Source organism: Enoplosus armatus, chromosome 6, assembly GCF_043641665.1.
Source record: "Enoplosus armatus isolate fEnoArm2 chromosome 6, fEnoArm2.hap1, whole genome shotgun sequence".
In the NCBI taxonomy this organism is placed as follows: domain Eukaryota; kingdom Metazoa; phylum Chordata; class Actinopteri; order Centrarchiformes; family Enoplosidae; genus Enoplosus; species Enoplosus armatus.
Genome location: NC_092185.1, coordinates 12280814 through 12297861, shown reverse-complemented (window position 1 = coordinate 12297861; position 17048 = coordinate 12280814). Strand labels below are relative to the sequence as shown.

General features: G+C 42.8%; 2 protein-coding genes across 2 annotated transcripts; one reads left to right on the top strand and one right to left on the bottom strand.

The window, feature by feature from the left end:
• Nucleotides 1-1100: 1100 nt before the first annotated feature.
• Nucleotides 1101-7558, top strand: epx (eosinophil peroxidase). Its single transcript, XM_070907010.1, has 14 exons — nucleotides 1101-1140; nucleotides 1791-1923; nucleotides 2023-2152; nucleotides 2238-2444; nucleotides 3272-3638; nucleotides 3717-3877; nucleotides 3956-4214; nucleotides 4424-4594; nucleotides 5629-5866; nucleotides 5938-6149; nucleotides 6248-6412; nucleotides 7001-7084; nucleotides 7227-7323; nucleotides 7501-7558. The coding sequence occupies exons 1-14, from the start codon at nucleotides 1101-1103 to the stop codon at nucleotides 7556-7558; spliced, it is 2322 nt and encodes a 773-aa protein (XP_070763111.1).
• Nucleotides 7559-8241: 683 nt separating this feature from the next.
• Nucleotides 8242-16572, bottom strand: rab3il1 (RAB3A interacting protein (rabin3)-like 1). The gene is made up of 10 exons (XM_070907205.1): nucleotides 16355-16572; nucleotides 13511-13694; nucleotides 13294-13389; nucleotides 12133-12210; nucleotides 11611-11847; nucleotides 10692-10820; nucleotides 10477-10589; nucleotides 9764-9863; nucleotides 9607-9673; nucleotides 8242-9490 (listed from the first exon to the last, which is right to left on the bottom strand). Exons 1-10 carry the CDS (start codon nucleotides 16570-16572, stop codon nucleotides 9405-9407), a joined length of 1308 nt encoding a protein of 435 aa, XP_070763306.1. The 3' UTR covers nucleotides 8242-9404.
• Nucleotides 16573-17048: the final 476 nt, after the last annotated feature.

Genomic DNA, 17048 nt, shown 5'->3' with positions numbered 1-17048 from the left:
AATATAAGTATTTTTAATCTGCTACTAAAGTTCCTTCTACGTTCAATATTCCAGCTGCCTGTTTTTGTTAGGTTCATGGTGTCCACTGCTACAAAGACGCACATTCCCCGTTCTCTCAAGGGATGAGTAGAATTGTTTGATTTAATTGAAATGATCCAAACATGACAGAGGGTTTTCATCTTGGCCAAGAGGACAGAAGTAAATTTGATTTAAAAGGTTATTAGGTCGAGGCAGCAAGTCTGGTGTTTGATGTTGCGTTCCTGTCACCAGGAGGACAGATAAGGGGATTCTGCACATACCTGTTGGCCCTGCTGCCAGTGTATAAATGGCAACCTCAACGCTCAGGAGCCAAACACACACTGACACACACACACTCACACACCGGCTGGCTCTCAAGATGAGTCACAGTCAGTACAGTGGTAAGGCACTATGAGCTTGATTAGGTTTCTAAACCTGAAGTGAATCCTTTCTGCACGGATTGAACCGTTTTAACGTTCTAGATGGACACAGCACTCGCGGTGAGTTTCTGTTTTGTCCTTGTTTGTTTTTATTGAATCTACTAGAATAAGGTACCACATTTCTTGAGATATTCAGTTAGATGAGTTCTGGTTTCAGGTGTCCGTCTCTCTGGCTCTTGTCCTGCTCTCCTTCCCTGAGCATGCTTCACTGAGCAGAGTATTTGACAACAGCTCAGGTAGGATTTCTGGTTGATTATTACTGATGAGACCAGGTACTGAGGAGCCTTTCAAACTGGATCTAAGTTTTCCTTTGTGGTAATTTCAGGAACGGTGTACCCGGGATCTGTATTTATGAAGGAGGCTCTTCAGAGGGCGATTGAGCTGACTGATGCTGCTTACGCCCGCACAAGTGAGAGGTAGAAAATCACCAGGGCTGATCAACTGCAAAGCATAAATCATCATTTTCATTGAGTTGGCACTAAAAACAAAGCTATTAATGTTTCCAGGGTGAAGAAGTCTCTGTCTGAAGGCGCTCTGAGACCCAGTGACTTGCTGGCTCAGTTTAAACAGACTGAAGCCAGAACCAGGACTCAGATCCGGGCTGCAGAACTGCTGGACAACACAGTGGAGCTGATCAGGGAGATGGTCTACACTCACACTATGGTGCAGCCCAACTCTCAAGGTACTGAACAGCAACATAACGGAGAGATGTTTCTGCTTTCAATCAAATCAGCTTTTTCAACTAATTCCAAGTATTTGATGAACTAAACTAAGACTTATCTTACATGCCAGGCCCTCCTTACATTGGCTCTCAGTGTGTTTCAGTCAATAGGTTAACAGTGTTTTAATCACATTTTTAAGTCTGTCCCATAATTCATTCTCATATAATTCACCAAACATGTTCCCAGATCCACCAACCAAAACCTGTTCTGCAGCTGGGCTTAAAACAAAGAGGGATCCTATGTTTAACATCATGGTATCACTTTTCCCTCAGTAAACGGCCAGAAGAGCCACAAAGTCAAATGCCTATTTGAATAGATTTTAATTCTTTATAATTTGTTGCTCTGTGATGCCAGTTTATTCGGTTTCAGATTCACAATTTTCATTGTAGTTATTTTTTGATGTACTTACTGTATTTCACACTCTGGCCACTGTGTCAGAAAAGTAAACTATTCAGGCAGTAGAGAGACCCACAGAGCCCACTGAATCTCTAAGAATCAAGCCCACTAAGAAATAGGTTAGGTTCTCTGACATAAGGCAGCCACCCCAAGCTAGTTGAAGCCAGCTGGGTTAATATTAGTATGACTTTCTGTTGACTGTATGTTCCCAAAGAGTTGCTGAGTGAAGGAGACGTAGAGAACCTGCTGCAGGTGACCGGCTGCTCCGCTGAGCTGCAGAGACCCAGCTGTGACTCCGGCTGTCTGTCTGAGCGCTACAGGTCCATCACAGGAGAGTGCAACAACAGGTTAGTGCTCACACACAAATACAACATGTGGTAACAGAGCAGTGCTTTCGTGAATAGCTTTTGATAACTGTCTGTCTGTTGTGTTCTCGTAACGTTTAGACAGCATCCCAGATGGGGAGCCGCAAACATCCCATATTCCCGCTGGCTGCCTCCAGAGTACGAGGATGTGTGGGGGATGCCCAGAGGCTGGGACCCGGAGCACACCTACCATAACGTCCCTCTGCCTCCAGTAAGAGTCCTGCAGCTGCATTCAGTCTTCCTCTGGCCTGTCAGCTGCTGTCACTCCAACACTCCTCACTTTGTTTGGTGTCCAGGTGCGTCTGGTGTCTCAGGAAGTGCTGTTCACTCACAATGACAACATCTCTCTGGACTCCACTCTGTCCCACCTGCTGGTGGAGTGGGGTCAGTGGATAGACCACGACTTGGTGCTGACACCTCAGAGCCCCAGTACAGCTGCCTTCAGGACAGGAGCTGACTGCACGCACACCTGCAGCCGGGACAAGCCCTGCTTCCCCATACAGGTGCACTTCACTAACCGTCAGCTGGGTTTCCTGTCCCTTTCCATCCCTCCTTAAGTCGCCCTTCTTCATTCTGTGTATATGCTACACCTCTTATTTTAGTTTAGCATTTTATAAAATGTAAATCTGAAACGTACAATATGTTCACTATTAAAATACGTAAAACCTACAACAAACAGTAAACTAATGCTATGAAGATTGCATGCAAAAAGACGGTGCCTCCCAGACATTTTGTCTTGTGACCCCTTAAAACAAAGCAGCCCACTGTGTAAAAGCTCAACTACAGTCTTCAATTGAAGATTGAAGAAAAGGACCGTTACAATCCTATTTTACACACCCTAATGAAGCATTTGTCACAATGGTAGTACTTTGTGTACAATTTTAAAATAAAAACCGTTTCTGTAGTGGACATATGAATCAAACGTAGACGGAGGAAACTGATTAATCTTTTTTCCTGACTTGGATGTTACAGTGTGGCTTTTATTTATTTCTTATGGTGAAATAACAATAATACTAAGGAAGTTGACATTATTATCCCACACTGCTAAATATAAATATATAAATAGATATAAATGAATTCAAGTGAAAATGACGTTATTGTCATCATCTTAACCAGGACAGGAGAGAACTTTGAGTCTTCTTTGTGCCTACGATGCTCGATGTACATAGTTAAAATAAATATATGAATTGTATGAATATTCCATAAATGCATACAGTACATAGTATAAATAAAATTTAAATTCATACATACAAAAGTAAAATAAAAGTAAACAAGGACATTTGTTTTCCCCTCATCATCAACGATAAAAAAATAAAACCTCTCTCCCCAGATCCCTCTGTCAGACCCTCGTAATGGCGTCCAGAGCTGCATGCCTTTCTTCCGCTCTGCTCCCAGCTGCGTTGCTGGAGTCCCGTCTCATCGCCACCGAGAGCAGCTCAATGCCATCACCTCCTTTGTAGATGCCAGTATGGTGTACGGCAGCTCCACCAGTCTGGGCTCGGCTCTGAGAAACCACTCCTCTCCTCTGGGCTCCATGGCCCTCAATTCCCAGCACTCAGACCAGGAGCTGGCCTACATGCCCTTCCTGCCACGCCTGCAGGCTCACCTGGACCCCTGCGGCCCTCGAAATTCGATCGCCTCAGGGGCATCGGGCAGATCCATGCAACAGCAGAACACCACATCCTGCTTTCAAGCTGGTAAGCGAGTAAATGTAGTGAGTCGTCTGTTCTCTGCAGGCGTCAGCGGAGCTGTTGTTCATGACTAATGTTTCACAGGTGATTCGAGAGCTAATGAGCATCTGGGAATGATCGCGCTGCATACACTCTTCCTGAGAGAGCACAACCGGCTGGTCAAAGAGCTGCACCTGCTCAACCCTCACTGGAGCCCTGACACCCTTTATCAGGAGGCCCGCAAGATCATGGGAGCCCTTCACCAGGTATCACGAGCAGCCTCCATTCACCTCTACCCTCATGAGCATCCCCAGCACTCTGACCTGCTTCCTCTCTCATTCCAGATCCTCACATGGGAGCACTACCTGCCGCGGGTCCTCGGGGAGAGTGCCATGTCTTGTCTGATGCCTCCCTACAAGGGTTATGATCCTGAGGTGGATCCCAGCATCGCTAACGTCTTTGCAGCCGCTGCATTCCGCTTTGCCCATGTCACGGTGCAGCCGGTGGTGACCAGGCTGGGGCCGGGATACACCACTAACTCCCAGCATCCCCCGTTGCCTCTGCATCATTCACTGTTTGCCTCTTGGAGGGTTGTGCAGGAAGGTAATGAACGATGCTGTCATGAATTAAACTCTACAAAACATTTAAACAAGGTGCAAGTGGAGTGGCAGAAAAATGTAAGACAACAAAAAGAACGCCTTTAATCTTTGGAAAATCATCTTACTTTCCCGTTGGAACGCTTTGATTGGCAGTGATATTTCCTGTTCCGGTACAGTAAGATAACAGTATGCTTATACTACATGCTGTGTCAGGTGGTATAGACCCTGTGCTGCGCGGCCTGTTGCTGTCTCCGGCCAAGCTGCAGACTCCAGGTCAGATGATGGTCGAGGAGCTGACAGAGAGGCTGTTTCAGGCGCAGGGAGGGATGCCTCTGGACCTCGGGGCCCTTAACCTCCAGAGGGGCCGGGATCACGGCCTGCCTGGTACCAGCTTTCTTACTTCTGGCACAGTACAATGTCTCCCGTCTCCTGCTGACTGTCAGCTAGATGTGTTTCAACAGACAGTATTTATTTTATCATCTATCCATGCGTTAACCTTCAAGTACTGTTGTACTGTAAAATTGAATTAAGATTGAATTTAGCCACTTAACAGACTCAGAGTCTGTTACATAACCTGTTGAGGGTAAATTTAACTTAAACAATGTTAGAGAACAAACTCAGTTAATAAGGGTTATAGGACAGAAGGACACAGCAGACATTTTCTTCATAGAAGAAACAATGACGACTCCATTTCATTGAAATGTCTCAGTAAATCATGCCAGTAGTTGTGACTCCAGGAAAAGTGAGACTCAAAAAGTCTGAATCTGCTTAATTTCACAGCTGCAAAACATTTAAACAAGGTGCAAGTGGAGTGGAGAGAGCGGCAGAAAAATGTAGGAAAACAAAAAGAACGCCTTTAATCTTTGGAAAATCATCTTGCTTTCTCTTTGGAACGCTTTGATTGGCAGTGTCCTGTTAGTATTAAACGGTACAGTAAGATAACAGTATACTTATACTGCGTGTACAATACCAGGCCTCTGGAACTTGAACACAAACAAATGCAGCCGTCGTTAGGTTTCGGTTACCACTGTGAAAGTCTGCTGATTCATGAAGCAGTTCCAGATGTAGGAATGTGTGTTAGTTAGCACTCCAGATGCCCACCAGTCTAGAAGAAGCATGACCTCAAACGTTGGCGACAGATAACTGATTTAGAGTCAAGTCAGTAGACTAGAAATGAGTGGAAATAAAGCCTTATCTAAAACGTAGGTAGGGGCTAAATCCAAATGGTCCTGTGGTGTCTCTGCCAACACTTAAAGGCTATCTAGTCTTTTTATCCAAAGGTTAATGTTTTATTTCTACTGAAGTGTATTCATTTATTCTGATGTTTGGTAGAGGTGCTCTTTGTTTCAGGTATTTGAAACCCTGTATTTAATGTCTCCCCTCAGTATCTCACTTCCTGTCCCGTCTCACCCCGTCAGGATACGGCTCGTGGAGGAGGCTCTGCAGCCTCTCTGTTCCCAACACTACATCAGAACTGGCCGAAATTCTGAGCAACTTCACGTTGGCTCACAAACTGCAGCTCCTGTACGGGACACCGCACAACATCGATGTGTGGGTGGGGGCCATCTCTGAGCCCGCTCTGCCTGGAGGTCGAGTCGGACCGCTCCTGTCCTGCCTGCTGGCGAGACAGTTCAGGGCGCTGAGAGATGGGGACAGGTGACACTAAATCCTGATGTAAAGCGTTCTGGTGCAGGGGGGGAAATCTAAATCCGCCTTTGTCTCCAAAGGTTTTGGTGGCAGCGGGAAGGAGTGTTCACCAGCACCCAGCGGAGGCACCTCCACGCCGTCTCTCTGTCCCGCATCATTTGTGACAACAGCCGCATCACTCACGTCCCCGCTGACCCGTTCTCGCGCACCGAGACGCCGGAGGACATGCTGGCCTGCTCGCACCCGCTCATCCCCCACCTCGACCTCAGCCCGTGGAAGGAACCGGACACGGGTGAGGAAGTGGAAACGAAGACATATTGAGTGTGATGTCGCGTTTGTCTGCTGTGTCTTCACGTCTCCCTGCCTGGACCTGCCTGACCTGTCTTCCAGATCCCAGCTGTGGTCCGATACCCAGGATCCAGTCCGGCTACTCGCTGCTCTGTGACTCTGTGATTCTGTATCAGTGTCACGCTGGCTTCAAGCTGCTGGGATCTTCATCTGTCAGCTGTGATCCAAACAGCCAACAGTGGAGCCCCACACCCCCAACATGTCAAGGTACGAAGGCTAAACCGAGACCTGGTGACACGACTGGAGCAGATGTTGTGGCATTTCTAAAAAACAGTGTGTCACAATCACAGTTCATTCTTCAGCAAAGCAACCTCCCAACGGGGTCCATTAGGGAGCTGTTCTGGAGCAGATAAAGTTTGCCCAGTTGTCGTGGAATTGCTGCAATTTCATTTTTTCTGAGCACTTTACAGAGGTGGCTTGAAACTTGAGATATGGTCAATTCTTGACCTTGGAAAGAAAATAATCTCAAAACAAGGTCAAGAGTGATGTTTCAATCCCAACTTTAAAGCCAAGGTGTAGGAGAAGTCCTTAAAGTGCTCAGAAAAATAGACATTTCCATGACATCAAGATCATGTGATGCGGTCCCTCCCAGAACAGCTACTAAAAAACCTTGAGGTGAAATAGTTCTGTCAACTATTCCCAAAGTGTTACCTCTCAGCTTGTTAATAAATGTTTCTTGTCAGCATCGGTTTAGACAACAGATGTCCCTGAAAGATGAGCAATTACTGCTCAGTCCCACTAGATACAAAATGCATGTCTCATTGATTTCCAGTGCTTTTTGACTGATTGTTGCAGATATTAATGAATGTGAAGAACAAATCTCCGTCTGCCCACAAAACCTGGAGTGCCTCAACATACCAGGATCCTTTATTTGCTCAGGTTGGTTCTTTTATTGTGAAGCAAATGTTTTGTTTTGAAAAGTACTTTAGAGATTAATCTTTCTGAGATATTTAAACAAACACAACACGTGAGCATCTCTCACTTCTGATCCTGAACTTTATGTTTGCGTGAACTGATCCAGAGCCCTCCTCGCTGTCTGCCGTCTCTGTGGTCACTGCAGTGATAGTAGTGATCGGTGGTGTGGCAGTGCTGCTGATGGTCATGTTCTGTTATCGAAGGTGAGTCACTGAAGGTAGAAATCAATTTAATGGACGCAATCTGCCCAAATCAGATTATAAAAACATAGACAGTAAATTGAAAGTAAAATACATTTTCTATAAATTGTTCATTCAACATAATAAAACATACCAGCCATTTTAAAGTGAAATATGAGTAACTAAATGTCTCTTTTGCAGATATTTCCCCAAGAAAGAAGAGTTAGTCAGTGCTGGATGTTGCCAGGGGAAAAGTTAAAACAAGAGTTCCTCTGTGTTATATGAAAATGATCTTACTGTCTTCAATATATTTGCAGCTTAAAATGACCTGTTTTTAACTCCCTATAGTAAGAGTATTTTGTCTTAATTTATCATAGAAATATCACACTTAATATCACAAGTACTACATGTTATGTCATTGACCAGTCTGACGGTGCTCATTCATGAACTACAAGTCAAACTATTTATTAAACTCTATTATTAAAGTTGTAATCTGTACGATGAGGCCATGAAAACAAAACAAGCTTACAGAAGTCCTTTCAATCCGGAAACTAAAATCTTAGTAGAAAGTCTGCTCCAAAAACAGATTTTCATACCTTAAAGCCTCTCTGAGCGGGATATGGTCTCAGTATCCCTGTGCCTGATTCCTGCTTACAAGCCTGTTAGGCAACTGTGAGTGTGTTTCAGAGCGTTGTGTATCGGGGGTAACTGGGCCCTTAATCTTAATCTAAAGCCAAATCAGTGTTGTGCCCTTAGAGAAATAGGTCTCTGTGTCATCTGGTTGTGCTGAGTTAAAATGAATTACAGCGATGAGTCATCGTTCCCAAACTTGAGTCTAAACTTTGCAAAGACCCGACGTTAAAGTCGAACCAGCTGATCCATTTATCTGCTATCAGATTCTGATCAAACAAAACCTATAAATCACACACAGTACAAAGGTGATGCAGTCAGGCTACAATGCCTCGTCTTTAATGGAGTGTTTACACTGGAAGACAGTTAATAATCAGTACGCTGAGGTTAGCAACCTCAAAGCCCTAAAGAAGGCTAAGAAGCAGTTATTGCACTTTCTGACACAATATTCTTCATTTTTACCTTCAAGAGGCCACTTTCTGTAAAAACTGTCCATTAAGAATAATACATCTATACTTTGAGGTACAACCAATATACATTGCATAATATGGCTATGTGCTGCATTTATGGCTTTTACTCATACTGTTCATTGCGGACTTGCAAAACTACAGTTGTGCATATTGCAATCACTTGTATTAAAGCTTGTTCATTTTCTTGTAAAACTGTCTCTATTTTGAGCGTGGAGGTGTCGTAACTGTGGTACCTCAATAACAATATATCTGATGATTAAGTACAGGCCGGGATAACATGAAGCTGTTTCAGTTGTGTTTTTTTACACAAGGCATCTGGAACAGGTAGTGCAAGAGTGCATCGACAAAATAAAGGTCATGATGAGACAGGAAGTCTCGGCTGTTTGAGCTGATAACTGAAAGTAACTGCGAGATGCTAGTGAGCATAAAAATAAAGAAAACAACCCAAATAATTGTTCTGTGGAAACTACATGGATATTGTCAATCTCACAATAGAACGATTATATTACATAGTTACATAAGTATGTAATACTTGAGGTAAGACACCAACTTAACTCTAGACTGCTTTCATGCGTTGTGCTCATCTTTTCAACAGACTGACGCCTGAAACATGATACATAGAATCTATTGTTTTAGCATGAGAAGTGTGTGTACTCCACCGGGGAGGTTCAGAAACAGAAACTATTCTCCTCACCAGTGGAGAGAATTACTGGAGGCCTGCAGTGTAACGGGAATATATATTTTACATATCTGGGAAGAACACTTATTTTTACTTCTTTCTAGCTGTACTAGTTTGATTCTTTGCCTTGTTGCATAAAAGTGGCACATTTTCTGCTTCCCTTGTGGATTGACCTCTGCTGCAGCACTAATGCTGCTCAACTTCTTCTACAAAATCTGATCCAAGACCTGTTTGTTACCACAGTTCAACCCTGACTGGGACCTTTAACAATCAAAGTCCTGGGATCACGCTGTCCTGCCGGGTGTTTTGGTAGACTGTCAGGTCCTCTAGCCCTGGTCAGTGAGATAGAAACCTAACTTGGCCACGGTCATCTCTCTACGGAGACGCAACACCTCCCAGAACATCTGCTCCGCTGGACGAGACGACAACAAAAAAACATACAACATGTCAGCTCCTGAATAAAACCCTTGTTGACAAAGCAAGAAACACACATAGGATTTACATAATACTTCAAAACATGTTACTTACCATTGTGTCTCACCAGGCCCTGCTGGATGTAGCGAATATAAGTAAAAAAATTGCAAACAGCCGTGACCTATAAAGGTGAAATAAGCACAAGGTCACATGTAGCAACACTTCACAGCAGAGTATCTAATGAAGGTTACAGAGACGAAGTGATAGTCACCCGCGCTCGGCTGGAAGGAGAGATGTAATAGTAGCTCCCCTTGTCACCAAGTTTAATACGATGTCGGCAGAGACGCGACATGCCGCTTAACGCACATTTTCTACAAACGGAGAAAGATCAGCTGTCAGACAATTACATCTATAGGACGTGGAAACACACAGTCATTGTTTCATCACAGCAAAACAACAATGAAACCTAGGTATCCTAACTTTGAATACAGGCTAATGAACACACAAAAGAGAAGTGCACAATCAGAGAAAGTTAGTCACTGGAAGAGGAAAAGGTTCAAGTTTTCATTAATATACACCCAGACACATGCAGAACCCCATCTGAATCTTTAACTTACAGACTTGTTCACAAGCTTTCAGACGTCTGGATAGGCAGACTTCATTTCATGCTATAGTAATTTGTGTTAGTGAAAAGCTGAACAGGTGATTGGTTCCTGAGAGGACTTACGTCTCTATTGCTGCCCTAAAGCCACTGGAAGAAAAAGATTTTTTAAAATCAGATCAATGCTTAGAAATGTGCCTGTTGATTAAACCCCTCTCAGATACGTGGTCAGACAGTGGAAAACCTTCAGCTACGACCATTAATCATCAGAGGACGATACCAAACCGAAGAGTGGATTTTCAGTGCTGACTTAGCCATTGTTTAGCAGTGAATGGTGAAAGAGAGGACAGGATGAGAGTTGATATGCAGACATGATCACTCACTTAGGGCCGCCACACTCTATAGCTGAGGCTTTAACCATCGGTAATGCTGACATGGCCACAGGCTCGATGGTCAAAGAGTTGTTTTCCACTGCGCTCTGCACCAGCAGCGACAGCTGTGGAGAGCAGTAATCAACAATGGTAACGTAACTTCAAGCACGGACATATAACAGATGCAGTGGTGTAGTGTTAATGCAAAGAAGCAGTGAGATTCTGACCTCAGATCTTGTGAAGGAGAGACAGGGTCCGATGTCTTCTCTGTAGATGCGACTCAGGAAGGCAGACGAGCGGTCTAGACTTGGATTTTCCTTCCACATCAAAAACTCTGCATACAGAACGGAGTCCATCTGAAAAAAGAAAACAATCCACTCACTTGTAAAATTGCCTGTTTAATGAGTCAGCTACAGTACATGCAGCTACAGCCCCTTCAGAAGCCATGAACATTATTGAGCTTGATATTGTTTTGTCAACCATAAAAATTGTGTTTCACTAATAAATCATTTTAAAAGAGATGACTGACAAGTTCAAACATTAAAATAAAGTCTTAACTAGAGAGCTGTAATGCTGTTTCTGGATAAGAGCTTTACCAACTAGAGAATGATGCTCTCAGAGTGATAACACATTTCCCAGAGAGATGCAGTGTATTATTGTCACATTGTACTCTGGGGCAGGAAAAACGTTATCATAAAATGTCCCATGTCCCATAAAAGCACACCACAAGTACAGAATAAAAGGGCCGTCTGCCAGCAGCTAAATCTGTAAGACATATCAGGCCTGGTCGAAGGGATGCAGTTACCTGTCTGCTGTCAGTGCCCAGCCCCTCCCCCCGCTCCTGCCAGTAAGGTTCAAAGTTCACACTAACAGACTGGCCAGGAACCAGGCAGAGTATCAGAGAGAGGAGAGCAGGAACAGCAGGCTGAGAGAGGAAGAGACACCAGAGACAGAGAGGAAGGACATCAAGTCAGGGAGAGGTTAGTACTGAGAGAGAAGAAAAAGCAAAGATAACTTGGCTCAAGAAAAGAGATACGAGTGACTGGAAGCAGGCATGAAGGGTAGACACAGACAAATGCACAAAGTTGCATAAAAATCCTTTCCTACGGAGAAGAGAGGAAAATGTAAAAACTTCATTCAGGTTACCTCTCTGTCCTCTTTGGCCACAGGCTGAATGGAAACAGAGGAAGGTTCTGATTTTCCAAGTGAAGATGGAAAGGCACCGCTCGCACTCTTGTTGCGGATGTGACCCCCGACGTGTTTGTGGGCTCCCCTGGTTCCTGAAGACTGCAGCTGTGGGTGCAGCTGGCGGTTTGGCGAAGAAGGTGTTGATGTCAACACCAGAGTCTTGAGCGCCGTCACCTCTGCTTGAAGAACGTCAATCTGAGAGCCAGACACAGAAAAAAAGTACAGACAAGAAATTCAGAAAGTGATGAAAGTCTGATGATGGGAGGAAAACGAATAACTTCTCCAACTTTATGTCCTTTTATTGTTGACATCAAATGTATCTAAAAAAGTTAGAACAACAGCCCATTTTAAAGACAAATCAGAGTGCAATTTAAAAATAGTGTAGGTGCTATGAAGGAATTTTAAAGGGACAAAGGGTCATGAAGCATCGTCTAAAGTTTTAACTGGAGTACAGAAACACAGAGGAACAACTTCACACACCTTTCCCTGAGCCTCCTTCAGTTGTTTCTCGGCCGTTGCTTGTTTGACATTAGCTTCATGCACCATCTTGTGAGCTTCCTGTTGGGATGATGATTGAAACATTAATACAAGGTTAAAACACTCGGTGTTGAAGATATCTGTTGTCTACACTGTGGGATCAGACATTGTTCTTGATTATCTGCTAATGGTGAATGGTAGATCTGTTGTTATACAGTTAAAGTTAAAGTGATTTTTTGGACACTTTTGGGCAGCAAAACAAGCTAAAACACAACATCAACAACATCACTTGTTATAGTGAATGCGAGTTTATGGGCCAAATAGAGCTAATATAATTAGTTGATTAATCAGTTAGTTGACTGACAGAATTTTAGCAACAATTTGTATAATCGATTAATTGATTAATTAAGTCATATTTTTTTTCCGTCTGAACATCTTCATCTTCTTTTATGTTCCAGTAATGTGGTTACATTTTCATTTAGATAAAAGAGGTTCTGCTCAAACTTACATATTGTCCATCATTCATCATCTTTGTTTACTTTTAAAAACATCTTCAACAACTTTCCAATAACAGTGTTGAATGTTTGACAACTGGAATGAAAAACATATCATATAAATATTTTTTTCTCTTTTCTCTTTTACTTTTCTATCTTCATTTACATTTTGCTTTTTTCTTAATTTTGTAGTAGCCTTTCTATCGCTCATTATCTTTATTTAATGTAATTCTGTTCATTTTGCCTTGGTTTTTAACTCTCTTAGCTTCCTACCTCTCTAGCACAAACTTTTGTTTACTTAACGTCGATGCGGATCTGAGGATATGTAGGTGAAAGTGTTTGTATATATGTGAATGTCTTTGTGTACATGCATCTTTTATAATAATTGTATTTTCAATGTGTAAACAAATAAAAAGGGACGTTCTGTAGACCTGAGGGGAGCTGAAGAGTGCGCTGATAATTTAGTGGGTTCATCACTACGAAGGGTCACATTACACGTAATCATTTAATCCGTTGCACACATCAATAATAAAATAATGATATGTTTAGATTTAAACTATTCCAGCTGAAGTTTTTGTTTTTTCTATCACGTGACCTCCCTCATTGTTAGGGTGTGAGGCACATGTCAAAATGACAGTGCACCCAGCAGAGAACAATGATTACTGCTAACCTCAAACAGACTGGCAGTCAGCTCCTCCAGCTCCTGCTCCAGCTGATTCCTGACCTGCGACAGACGCTCACACTCCTTGTCCTTTAGTTTCAGTTCCTGAGATGTGTAGGAGAAAAGGTCACAACCACACTGAACAGGGAAGAACATTTGCATTGTCAAGTTTTTTTTTCCAGGTCACACAATGCTTTGTGTGTCAGCATAAAGTAGGTTACAACACCCTCTTTGCAGCGTCCAGTTGTTCCCTGAGGATCTCCGAACCCTTTTCTCGGATTTCTTTTTCTTTGATCTCCAGCGAGGAGCTACGAAGCCGGGAGAGGTCGCCATGGTCTCTGCCTGAGGTGGGCCCAGCCTGGCCTCCTCCCTCCACTCTGGACTCTGGCTCTGGATCCAGATCTACCAACCTGCACACAAGGAGAAAAATAATCAGTATTTTTAGCGAGGGGACATAAATATTTCATGTCCACTCCTTAAACAGGGTTGCTAACAGACAGTTTAGGATATGGGGTTGATTTAATCCTGATAATGACTGATTACCAATAACCAATAACAATTTTCCTGTCCTGCCCTGTTTGCCTCGTGTTGTACGTCATTGTGTGTATGTTTTAACTGTGACTGCAAAGGGGCTACAGATGTAAATTAGCTTAGCTCCATTCAGCTAGAGGTTCAGGTAGACCTAGCTAAAACTAATAAATCCTACCAACATTAAGATTATATTGTTCAGTTTTTGTTTAAACTGTTTTAGAGAGGCTATATTATATAAAATATTTTGTTTACCCCATTTATAGTCAATGTTTCAACCAAAACTGATATGTCTGCAATAGGCAAATATGTCTAATTCATCAGCCCAGGAAATGTATTGGTCTAGAAGGTAGGAATTATTTATTTACTGGTGAGGCTGCATTAGTTTTAGCTAGCTAAACCTAATAAACTGGCTACAGAGTGCATACTATTTACTACAAGTGAAGGATTAGGATGCAACATCTGTTAAATACACAATTCAAATGTTCAAAACATTAGCCTTTACTGAAAAACAACACTGACATTTCAATATGAAGTTAATTGAAATGTTTCCCACCTCAGTTTTCAAATAATATTTGCTAATCATCAACCAAATTGTGAACTGAATTGTGTCAGCAGAATCGTGTCCGGCAACATCAAAATATACTCTTTCCCAGCTCTAATAACATAGCTAAGTTAACACTGTACACTTTCTCACTGAGTTACACCAGGGAAGAGTTAAGTTACAGTGAAATCACTTGATTTACAGACCCCTGAGGGACCCCGCACCACATTTTTAGACCATCTGCTGCCACATTAGCAATGCCGAACATTTAAATTTCATTAAATGTTATGTCGTTTCCCGACAAAGTTGTAAAGTTCATGCTCAAAGCAGTTACGTCGACTACAAGCATTAATTTTAGCTAGCCAATTAGCTAGCTAACAGTTACAACTTTTTAATACGGATAGGTTTGTCCCCCCTCAGTATCCGCCCTTACCCTGTCAGTGTCCAGGACAGCAGATAAACCTCCCACCCTGTCTGTGTATCTGTCAGCTTCTCCCCTCCAGTGTCCTCCAGTTGTTGTTGTTTTTAAATGAACAAATAACTGCATTAAGTGAGCTAACGTTAGCTAGTTTCAGTTAAACTAATCTCAGCCGTTGTAAATCACAGTCGGCGGAGGAATGCGGACGCTGACGTAGACAACCGTCAACAACGGCAGCAGCAGTCTGACGGTGACAAAAAGACGGTGAAGTTTAAGTGTAACGCCCACTTAGTTTAGACTTTTCCTGCCTTATTTGTCTTCTAATCCCCGTGGACTGTTTGCCAGGCAAGAAAAAAGACACGAGTGTCTCGGCTCTGTTTCTGCCTCTTTCTCTCCCTCGGGTCACATGACAGCGCATCCACTCTCTAAAACGCCCTGACCGAAACATCCTGTCCGGATCCCGCAGAGTGAGCAGCACACCACCGCATTCAAGCTAGCATCCACCCAGCGAGTACACCAACACAGTCATCTTTTTATTTACTGACGTATCACCTCGTATGGCCGGCTGTTTATTTATAAGTTGCTGTATGTGCCACAAGCCCAAACACTCTTCCCTAAACTTAAACCCACTTCTAAAAGGGTCAGATTGTCCTGTTTGGGGGCCTCGGGGCAAACATGAGGTGATGGATCCCTGTTATTAAGCAGTGGTGGAAGAAGTACTCAGATTGTTTACTTATTAAATAAAAGCAGCAACACCACACTAAAAATACTCCATTACAAGTAAAAGTCGTACATTAAAATCATCAACATTTACTTCAAGTATCAAGTATATGAGTAAAAGTACTCAGTATGCAGAAAAAGTGGTCAGTGATTTTTTTTTTGTATTAATATTACTGCTGCATTAATGTGTGTTGCATTTTATGGCTGTAGTTGTCTATTGTTAAGAGAATTTGATAATAGTCAAATAGTGAGCAAACATAAGGAGAGATGTATCTATTTCCCACTAAACAAACACACTAGAGCGAGACAGAAAAATAAGTTGATATTAGCTGATCACAGATTTATATCGGCCTCTATGTTGACCAATAAGCTAAAGGAAGCTTATTATTTTACTACTGTAAAATGTCCCCAAGGTAGTCATTTAAGTGACGCTTTAAAGGACAATTTTTATTTATGTTTTGTTTTTATGTAAAAAAAAGAAAACTGTTGGTGGACATATCATTATCACATTTTCTCTTGAGTATTGATATCAGTATCAACCTCAGACATCCAGAAGCAGTCAGGCTCTACTAATCACTCAAAGGGTTTAAATGCAAACTCTCATACTACAGTACATGCCCTAAAATAATATCACAAGCTAATGACTAAATATGGACTTTTGTTTGCTAGTTTACGTAAGTCTTTCATCTACCGCCATTGTGGTTACCTTTAGGCAGTTAATCAGTAATGAAATGCTCTACGCTTTGGGAAACACCTTCAAAATGACCTTCTAAACCAATAAAAACCACCATGTTTACCTCCTACAGGTGAGATCAAACTCGTCTTTCTTGCACCCAGATGAGTCAGGCTTTGACACTTACCGTCCAACAACACAGCTTTCCTCCTCAGCTTCCCTGCTGGACTTGTGTCTGACAGCCGGCTTTCCCAGGACATCCGGTGTGCCAAAAAAGACTGTAGAGGAATATACTGCTATCCCAGATCTCCCTGTTTTGAGGACTTCATATCCTGGGCTCGCTGTTGTCGAAGACGGTGGAGAAGAAGAAATCTGAACGCTGTGAATTCCCTCAAAGGCATCCATGTCTCTCTCAGGCAGTGCAGAGAGATGTCTCCCCTGAAGTTACAATCAGTTTGTTAAATGCTTCTAGTGGTGTGTAATGATCCTGATGCCTGTGGGTGTCGAGCACCTGAAATGCAGAAAAGAAAGAGTTACATGCTGCAACTTCATAGCCCATGAAAGTTTTGCCAAACAAACCTCCCAGTTAAGGTCTTCCAGGAGTCAGTGGACGAGCCGTGACCTCTACAGCGCTTTAACTATGTCTTCCCTCTCTGAACACTGCAGAGCTAGAGGAGGTCAGGCTTCGGTGCAGGTTGTCATGTTAAAGGAATTTGTTTCTTCAAGATATCCCGTGTAAACAAAACTTCAACCTACGTTAAGAAACAGTATCATGCAAGAATCACCCACATGATAGACTTACACTTGATTTAAGGACAAAAAGATACACAGAATATACTCACCAAAGTGTTCAAAGCGGATCCCCAGTCGTTGCCCGTGCA